Source organism: Augochlora pura, chromosome 7 (assembly GCF_028453695.1).
Source record: "Augochlora pura isolate Apur16 chromosome 7, APUR_v2.2.1, whole genome shotgun sequence".
Lineage (NCBI taxonomy): Eukaryota > Metazoa > Arthropoda > Insecta > Hymenoptera > Halictidae > Augochlora > Augochlora pura.
In genome coordinates this window covers 41,064,837-41,075,745 of record NC_135778.1, presented here as the reverse complement: position 1 = coordinate 41,075,745, position 10,909 = coordinate 41,064,837, and the positions used below count along the sequence as shown (strand labels likewise).

The window sequence follows — 10,909 nt, the reverse complement described above, 5'->3', positions numbered from 1 at the left end:
AATATGATTTTTACAAAGTATAAAAAGTAATATATATTATATAACGTTGTGCAAAACTTAGTGTATTATTTTTTTCTGTTATTGGGAAATACAATATAAGTATGATACAATTGGACTCGTGAAGTCAAAACTAGAATCAATAAAGAAAATAGTTGAATAATTAACTTGTATTTTATAGTTTTATATCGAAAGTTCATTAAAAACTTAACTGTAATAGTAATAACAATGGTTATAGCAATGACAAAATATTCACAATAATAAAAACAACTGGATTTTAAGTAAAAACATCTCACTATTTACTAAATAATATAGTGTGTTAAATCTTACAGGATTAATGTTTCTCAAAGTTGCAATGAAACATGTTACATAATTGGGGAACCATATACAACATGTAAATAAGTTATTTGCAGATTTATTTTTAATGTTATGAGTATATACCGCTAACAAAAACTATATATAGAACTTTTCTATTTTCATAAAAAAAATATTGAACAAATAAAATTATTTATACTTGAAAGTATATAATATATTTCTAAATATGTTATGCTTTTTTCCTTTTCTCTTGCTTACAACAAAAATTTTATTCAAAATAAGAACAGATGCTTAATTTATAAATTTTTCTTCCAATTAACAAGAATACAAACTCAATAGTATCACACTTTTCCATCGTTCTGTATTGCATAATGCCTATTCAATTTCTTATTATGTATATGTCTATTTCATTTGCTTTATATTTCTAAACATAGATCATTATAATATTTGATATATATTTTGTACAGATTTGAAAATATAATTATCGAAATTTTGTGGTTACATTTTTTTTGTAATATATAAATTCGATAACATCAAAAAATACGTTGCAGTTTATAGTTTGGCTATTGTTTAATTAGAAATTGCAAAATTAATGGAATTATCGGAAAAAACGAAATATTAAATTTTACGGTTACTTGAATGATATTGTACGAATCAAAATATAATGAAATATTCGTACTATTTAATAAAAAATACATTTATTGTACAATTGTAAATATCCATTTGAGTATATTATATAAGTTGAAAGAATGCCATAAACGTGTTTCAACTTTTTATGTAAAAACAAAGAGAATATTATCAATTATTTTTCTCATTCATTTTCATTTATATTTTGGAATATTGAATGAAGACGGTTTAATGTGTGTCTTTAAATAAGTAAGAGAATTTGCTCATATTTAATAATTTAATGCGAATAAAGATAATTATTTGTATTCATAAGAATCTTTTACTAAATATCTCATAGATACGAAATATGATTCGTAAAGAAATGAAGTTTTCAAATTTGAGCTATCAAGAAGTTTACGTGAAAAGATTTGAATATTAGCGGTAAAGTCACGCATATATTTGTATGTTAGACCAGTTTATCTCAATCAATTACTATAACGCGACTTTAACATTCTGCAGTTAAATGCTTATGTGCATACAATATCTAGAACATTTGCGAATTCCGAATAATATATGGCCATTTACAATCAAAAAATTTCGGAGAAAACAAGGTTGGAGATCGAAGATTCCCATGAATAAAAATGTATATGGTACCTCTATATCTACTGGTCTTACCCCTACTCTTTATCCAATTTCAGACGAATAGAATAAGGTCTGTTCGAAAGGCGGCGAAGAAATATCCAATCAAATGTTGCGTAGTATCGTTGTGTTCAGGATGTTGCTCACAGAATCAAGATGGCATCCGAAACTGGTACAAGTATCGTGTCAAATGAGCGATGTGATGTAAATAATACAATTCAGCAAGTATTCGAGCCGCTACGAAGGGAAACAACCAACGTAAAAGTGTCCAGAACAGCGTGGGAAAGTGTTATTAAAGAGACAAACGAGTTTTCAGGCGATCTAGAGTTACATTCGATCAGGACGCCCACGATTTTCTCTACAGCGTCATCGTTTAATGCAAACACGGAAGGGAAAGGATTACAGAGAAACGTGAATTTCATGAGCTCTTCTGGTGATGTGGAAGAACGTACTACCTACAAACTTGCTATCAATACTACATTACGCGTACCATCCTTGGAAGCACACAGCATGTCTAATCAAAGAAATGAGTTGGACAATGTTGCATGCCATGCAGAACAGCCAAATGGTAATATCGTTTATTATTATTTAGTGTCGTACAAATACGTACACTTTTCCGATGAATTCATCAAGTAAATCACTCGTTAACAATTATTTTTAGCATCTAACTTATATTGACCCTTGTGTTATTATTGTTTATAACTTGACTAACAAACTCCTACGTTAACATACAAAATGTAGACTAAAGTTTAAACAATATTCGGTGGTCGTATCATACGATTTTATTTAAATGTAAATGAATTTCTTTCAGTTATTTATATAAGAAATAAACATAGTTTATATTTTATATAGCATTTTTATGTATTTGTAGTATATTTGTGTTCTAAATCATTTGTTGTTTGTTGTAGGGAATCCCGATCACTGCAATAACGAGTTATTGAAACATAAAATAGAACCAGTTCAGCATGTTATTCATGTATGTATAAGTTTATTCATTGTTTATATGTACTGTCCTTATGAATACATAATATTGAGTTTATTAAATGTTGAAGTTATCTTTATTAGGTCGATTCAGCATGTAACAAAGATACAACACTATCAGGAGGGGTACACACAGTACCCACAAAATTAGAAGGATATGTAAATTTGGAAACTACTAATACACCTCAATTAGGAGAAAGTCCTCAAAGCAGTGGTGAAGTGATTAATAGTCCTAGAAGTCCAGACTATCCTCCAAGAGTTTCCGACAGTCCAAATAGTCCGGATACAACATTTCCCAGCAGTATGACATCAGCAATAGCAACACCAACTGTTATAATGGATACAGCGACATACAATGAAGAGAACGCAGATGATTTAACTACTAAAGCTAACAAGAATATAATGCCTTATTCATTTTGTGGACAGTTGCAGAAAACTGAAGAGCAAGTTTCCATTACACAAGTACAATCGAACAAAGAAGAAAAGAGAGATGCAGAAGTTGATATTGTTCATAGAGATATAAAAACAGAAGTTATTGAAGTGAAAATAGAACAGACAGATCCTCAAGAACAATTAGATGTTAAATCGGATTGGACTACTAACAGTGTTTCTACGACAATAGTTGAAAGAAATGATACTGCACAGCCTCATAACAAATCAGTAAATTGTATTAGTTCTACATCTTCAGGTTCACATTCGAAATCATACTCGTCATCAAGAGATAAGCGAAGCAAGGAGCATAATGAGCGACGAGTTTGTTCACGTTGTTATAAACGTAGTAAAATAAAACGAGCGAGCATTGGAGTGCAGTGCAAACGAGATCGTAGCATGGTCTCATTAAGTTCTAAGCCAGTGTCTCATGCATTCTCAAAGTCTACAAATGAAAATCTCAGGTTAAACTTGCAAACGAAGAATTATAAAATGCTTCACAATCCACCACTTAAAAGTGAACTACTCGAAGGCCTAAAGTACAAGAAATTTATTCATATAGAAACCTATCCTAATGGTGGTGCAACTGTTGTGCATATGTATCAAGATGAAATTGATGCATTGTCGTATGAACAAATAGAAGAATTAGCTCAAGAGTATTTCAAGGTATGTATAACAATAGTAATTAAAATAATATAAAGCATTGTAATTGTTTTGAAACAAGATAAAATAAGAAAATACTTTGACTTTGTAGGTAGTTTTTGGTGAAGATGAAAATGGAAATGCCCATCATGTTATGGGTATAGTACACAATGCTGCTGCGTATCTTCCTGACTTGTTAGATTACATGGCAGACAACTATCCTACCCTGACTGTTAAGAATGGCGTGTTAGGACGAAACAGTGACATAGAAACCACAACCATGGCCCAGTACAAAGATCAAGTTTGTAAAGCATATAGTAATGGAACTGTTAGGTATGGGCCCTTACATCAAATAAGTATCGTAGGAACTGTTCATGAAGAAGTTGGTGGATATTTTCCGGATCTATTACAAAAACTAGAAGAAAACCCATTCTTAAAACTGGTGAGTACAACTTTGCAAAAAAGATATTTTATTATTTTGTATCAAATACTTGATCATGTTTCTCCCATATATATGTGTTTAAAAAAGTATTTGTTATAAATCTTTAAATTCTACAAACATCTGAAATATATACATATATACACATGCATACGCATAACAAGATGTGTAACTTTTAATTTAAGACCATGCCTTGGGGTCCATTGTCTGTCGTGAAGATGGATACACCTCAAGAATCAAATGATGGTCCAATCCTATGGATCAGACCAGGAGAACAACTAGTTCCAACAGCAGACATAAATAAAAGTCCTTATAAAAGACGTCGAACAGGAATTAATGAGTTACGAAATCTACAATATTTACCTCGTCTTAGTGAAGCCCGTGAATATATGTTTGAAGATCGCACTAAAGCTCATGCGGATCACGTGGGTCACGGATTAGATAGAATGACAACAGCTGCAGTGGGTATATTAAAAGCTGTTCATGGTGGACAACCTTCGGAGTATAATAGGATTACGAAGGACGTTGTAGCGTTCTACGCTGGTGACTTTCCTGAACTAGTCGAAAAATTACAACTGGATCTCCACGAACCACCAATATCCCAGTGTGTACAGTGGATCGAAGACGCTAAATTGAATCAATTGCGTAGACAGGGTATTCGCTATGCGAGAATAAATTTATATGACAATGACATATACTTTTTACCGCGCAACATTATTCATCAGTTTCGAACGGTCTCAGCGGTGTCAAGTGTAGCATGGCACGTCAGATTAAAACAGTATTATCCAGAATCGCAGCACAACGCGAACATTAGGCACACACGTGTTGCAAACGATTCGACCCACCGTATAAAAGAAAAGAAACCTTTAGAAGCTGTGAGTATAGCGGACGAGCAGAAGGAGAATACGAATCGTCAACGAGTAGAGCAAAAACATTCTATCGACTCGCTCGAAGAGAAGAAAGCGAAGGAGAGAGCTGCCGAATATCAAGGGAACTTGAAGAAGTCAGATCAGCATGGGAAGCGCAAAGAGGACCGTAAAAACAGAGACCATACAAGACATTCTTCCGTTTCAAGTAAAAGAAGAGAATCCGAGGAAAATAATGATAATTGCACGGACCTTTTTAGTAACAAGTCAACAAAAAGTAGTTCAGTGGAACAGAAACAAAGTAGTGAGAAGAGAGACGATAAGAGGTCCGAAAGGAGACACGAAGACCGTCGCCGATCAAACGAGAAATCCAATCACCATTCTCACAGCAGCAGCAGCAGCAGTCATTCTGGAGATAAGAAGAAATACGATTGCAGTAGTCACAAATTAGATCATCACCGTCACCATAACCGATGTAGCAGTAACACCACATCCAGCAAGGAGAGTATTTCACCGGCTATCGAATCGAAATCCGTCAACAAATTTAGTAGTTCAAGTTCTCTAACTAAAGAGAGTAAAAGACGTTTAAGTTCCTCGGACCTGTGCCCGTCGGAACACGATACAGCCTCGGCTTGTAACGTTGTCATTCTTGAACAAGACATATTGGCGCAGCGGCAGTTAATAGCGCAGACGTACGCGACAGAAGTTGTTGACAAGGCTTTAGAAATTGCTATTTATAAATCGAAGACTGACGTGGAGGAAGTTTGCCAGTCTTTACGAACCGGTGTTGCGGAGGCTTCGAAGGAGGTATTAGAGAAGATACATAAAGAAAGTTTTGAAATCGCCGAACAGAAGTACAAAAATGATATATCAAAATTAGAGGAATATTGTCAATTACTCGAGGTAGAAACAACATTGGCGTTTACATCGAAAATGGAATGCGCAACCGAGAACGCAGTAAAAGCATTGATCGAGATGGCTGAAGACGAAGCGAAGGAAAGATCGAAGAATGAAAAGGTCTGTGCGACGGCCGCCAATAATTCATCCGAGGAGAATACATCCGCAGTAAAGATTACTAATTCTTCTTCCTGTTCTTCAATTGTATCTACATCTCCAACAACAGAGAGCGAAAGGCATAGCAGTAATAGTAGAAATGGTAGCAGTGACGAAAACTCGTCGAAATTGCCATCAGATTCCCACTCGTCGCATTCCGAGTCCAAAAGGAAGCATAGGGATGACAAAGATAGAAGTCAACGGCACAAAGATAGAAGGGATCGAGACAGACGTGACAGAGAACACAAAAAGCACCGCCATCGGAGTCCATCGTCGTCTCAACGTAAATCAGATAGTAAAATTGGAGAAAGTAGTAGCAAGGAGGATCCGCTGAAGATCATTAGCCTGCCTAGAGATTATAATGTTTCTAATAAAACTAGTGATCGCACGGATAATAAAGATAGCGAAAGGAAATCTGAGAAAAGGAGAGAGAGGCATCACAGTCATGGGAGAGACGGTCAAAAGAAATCGTCTAGCAGTCGTTCATCGAAAGACGAGTCGGGATCGAGTCGTTCTCATTCATCGAGTTCGAATCACAAGAGGAAGTCCAGTTCATCCGAGGAGCATTCTAAGGAACCGAAGAAACCGTGTATCGAGAAGGACGTTACGGGAACGACGGAACAAAATACTCTCGACAGTACATTAAGTATGATAACAGTGACAACAGTGACTCAATCATCGACGACAAGTACTGTCGTGCCAACAACGTGAAAAGGTGAAATTTGTTTTAAGTCGTAGTACAATCTGCTCGTTAGAAGAAAGAAATCCGCGTGCAGTCGAAGTCACCCATCGATGATGTTGTACGCATCAACTCTAATTGATTTGGATGTAGTAAGGTTTTGCGTTATATATCCAAGTTTACAGAAATACGAGATGTGCACCAATATACAAAGTATGGTAAAAACAAAAGTGTATCAGACTTTACCAAAGTAAAGGTAATTGCCGTGTTATATCCAAAGACCAGTTAGAACTTTTACCAATCAAGGATTTGCTATATCATCATTTTCATGCAATTATACACAGCGCCTTAGTCTTAACAAACAAAACAGAAAACGGGGGAAAGAAAAAAGAAGTTACAATTGTGGAAATGGTTATTGTCTGAAAGCATTTTCTGATACAGACTCGCAAAAATTATTTTGCTATATAAAGTCTCTGAGCGTCTCGCACACACTGCTGAGTATAAAAGCGAAAAAAGTGAGTAGATATTTATAGAATAGGTGACCAATACGATGTGTACAAAACAAAATTTGTACAAATTTGTGATCAGAAATTAAACAGTTCGCACGTTAGTGCTGTACATTGTATATAGATTAATACATTATTCAGAGAATCATTTTGCAGCGAAACATGTTTAAGTTATATACATATGTACATATGTTTATTATTAAATGTATGTATGCATGTATGTGTGTATGTTTGTATGTATGCCATATGACTAATATATACATGTATACAGTATACACGCATAGCTACGAGTCTATGTGTATATAGGTACACATGCGTGTATGTTCATACTGGAAAGAGAAAGCGTAAATGTAAATTATTTATAATTTCACTGAACATTCTGCGTGAGTTGAAGGTTTTGGTTTATTTTGCAGTTTATCCTTATCCATTTAATAAGATGAAAGTTCTTAATACCGACACTATCGTTAAATACTTTAATAATCGGAGATCTTCTGTATATTTAAACTATTTAAACTTCATATTTTATTAATAGATGACGCGGGGAGGACGGTATCTTATGTACTGATTAAAAAAGAGTGAGAGAAACTTATATTGTGGTTCTAAAGGGTATGTATTGACGAGGTCACATGTGCGTGTTTTCATGTCTCCCATGAAAAGTCCAATTGTCATAATGTATTGCTGGCGAAACACTATGTACTAGTACTTTTCTATTTAAACAAATTTTATTTATATGACAAAGACGATGGTGGTATGAGCATCGATAAAGAAATGTGCATAGACATATATACATATATGTACGTTTAATCTTTTGTGTTACTGATATTTAGTTTACTTAATAATCAACCCCTGATACGAATAAGTTGTTTTAACAACTTCGCCGCAATCTTAATACTTCCTCCACTCGAGTACAATAAAAGTGAATAGCTTTGAGGACTTGCATGTACCAGTAAAATATCAGCATTTGGCCGCGTAGATTTGTGCATATTCATTATTGTTGAAGAAAACTATGTTCCATCTGTAACATTAGTTTCATCTAAATATGCTGAGTCTAAATCATTCATTAAATTATGCGTTTGTAATTAATATGTATTAAATTACAAAAATGTAATGTCCGAGAGTAAAATATTTTATTATAATACATCACATTTTTCTTTCATTGCACTTATTAAATTTCTAAATTATCATCATTTTCATTGTTCAAATATTTCTAAATTCTGTAATCTTTATTCAAATATCAGTGTTTAATAATAGCGAGTTCAACATTTTTTGCATTATAATATTGTGAATAGCGTGGAAAATGCATATATGCACAGTCTATGCAACCAATGGGCCCAATAAGGTTGAATATAGAGCAGTTGTAAAAACAGCAACCGTGGGGCACTAATGTCACAGAATTCTCATTAACAATACGCCTTTGAACAGAATAATAACTAAACAATAAAGATCTGATTGATAATTGAAAACTAATTACAATTCATTTATACGTATTTTATTCTATCAGATGCATGGCGTGAGCATTTATTGAAGACCTACGTACAGCGGTTGTCTTCCAAAATGGACCAAATTTAAGAAGTCAAAGTATTCACTAGTTTCCAACATGAAAAGTCTTCTCAGTTTTCTTGTTGCGATTCTAATCTTATTGTTTCAAATGGACTCATCGAATCTTCACATTTTTAAATATGGATATTTTTACATTATCCCATTCGCAATATGCAGTTTCTTCATCTACATGTATTCTTTGAATTTAACTGTAAATTATTTCTCGCGTATGATACTTTTACTTCGTTTGCATCTGCTGATTACACTCTGAATAACAAAGTACTTAGTTTTCAACTATCTCGCAATTTTTTTTCTAATTTCGTGACAAAACACTACATGAATGTCATAAATGTAGACACAGATGTGTGTATAATACAAATAGATGCGAACATTTCGATTAGTCGCGATACTGACAATACATTTGTTTTTATAAAAAAAAATGAGAAGACTTTTATGATTGTTAGAGGAAAATCAGAAAATTGCTATAAAACCAAAAAATATAGGTGCTGGACATTGAATACAGTGAATTTTAAGGTGCCTTTACTCTGTTCGCCGCAAAGGAACTACCAATAATCAATTCGTGACCACGAATATAATTTCCGCTAATACCATTCAGAGGATCATTAATGATCCCCGATTTTTCACAATTGTCATACACTTTGGTAATTTTTCGATTATTATTCGTTTTTCGCGAATGAGTGGACGGAAAACAAAATGTACAAGATTACGTTATTAATTTAATTTAAGCACGTTAAACACGTTCTATGTACACAAATTCAAGAGAATCAGTATTAGAGTTTTCGTTACATGTAAAGAATTGCTTCAAAGTTAAGACACTTTCAAAATATCGACGCCACGATCGAAAAAAAGGAATATGAAGCAGATCGAAAATAATTTACCTTGCTACTTAAATATTGCGATTTGAAATGAACTCATTGCGTTATTTCAGTATAACATACATAGAACTTCCGTTGTTCTCCGAATACGAGTAATGGAAATTTAATATATATTCGTACTATCTTATCTCTTCCAATTTTTTGCCGATATAAATGCATGTGATGCGATCAATCAGCAATTCATTCGATCTATTTTATCGAATATCTTTTATTTCCTGGTGCGATTCTTATATATTCTGCTTACATGAGCAATTTTTTGTTAAATATTACACCTCGCTTCTCTTAGCAGAACAAATATTAATTGACATGAACCTACTCCAACTTATTTTCGATTAGAAGAATCAGAGTTAAGTACATTACGGTGTAGATATAGTTTTATACGAATATTGTACATTGTATAATACCGTATTTAAAAAATGTGAGCAGTATATATATATATATATAATATAGTAATGTAACGTTTGAGAAAATTGTTATGTATAATTTAGTTGATTTTTTCAATCTAAATTGGCTGATGTTTCTACTTAACATTTACCTAGTGACGCCATAATGGGATTCAGATTTTTTAGTTTATTTAACTACTGTTTTAATGATTGACATTTTCGTTGGTCATCGAGGGAAGATATTACACGTGAAGTAGTTTAATTTTACGATTCTTGTAATATATTTAATAGTATTCTTGAGTTATTTTTACAAGAATCGTAGGTATGTGTGAACGCACGTGAACGTCGTGTGCGGTATGTGAAGACGAACATAACAGTGACTGAGCGAAGTTGATTAACAAAATGAAAAATATGCGATATTAAATTACTCTGTATATTTGTAAATATTCGATAAGTTCTATGTCAGAGTAAATACGGATAAAGAACGACACAGAAATCAGATACTCATTTGTAAAGAAATCAGTACAGGGGATATACACAATAGTTAGCACGGAATTTAAGGATTATTGCTATTGATGCTAGACATGCTATAATTATACATAATAAAGTATACTATGTTGATCTTCTAAAAGCCGTAAAAAATTATGAATATAGTAGTATGTAGTTTTACATATTATACCTGTCACATGTGTAGAAGTTGCATTCCACGTCTAAGTTTTTAAAGAAACAAATAAATTACTTTTGATCAAACATGTCAATTTCATTTCACCATGCACATTCTATTAAATTCCGCAACCTCGAAATGATGAAGTGAACACAAGCTACCACAATCTCTTTCTATGTTTAACACATTTTTTACAGCAGAAAAATAGATGGTAAACATTTTTATGTTTAAAACTATCGCAAATAGGTACGGTCTTGCAGAATACAAAATAAACC

At 33.3% G+C, this 10,909-nt stretch overlaps 1 protein-coding gene across 1 annotated transcript; it reads left to right on the top strand.

The window, feature by feature from the left end:
- Nucleotides 1–1,638: 1,638 nt before the first annotated feature.
- Nucleotides 1,639–9,647, top strand: LOC144473512 (uncharacterized). The gene is made up of 5 exons (XM_078187433.1): nt 1,639–2,125; nt 2,466–2,533; nt 2,623–3,633; nt 3,722–4,051; nt 4,234–9,647. The coding sequence occupies exons 1-5, from the start codon at nt 1,714–1,716 to the stop codon at nt 6,676–6,678; spliced, it is 4,266 nt and encodes a 1,421-aa protein (XP_078043559.1). The 5' UTR covers nt 1,639–1,713; the 3' UTR covers nt 6,679–9,647.
- Nucleotides 9,648–10,909: the final 1,262 nt, after the last annotated feature.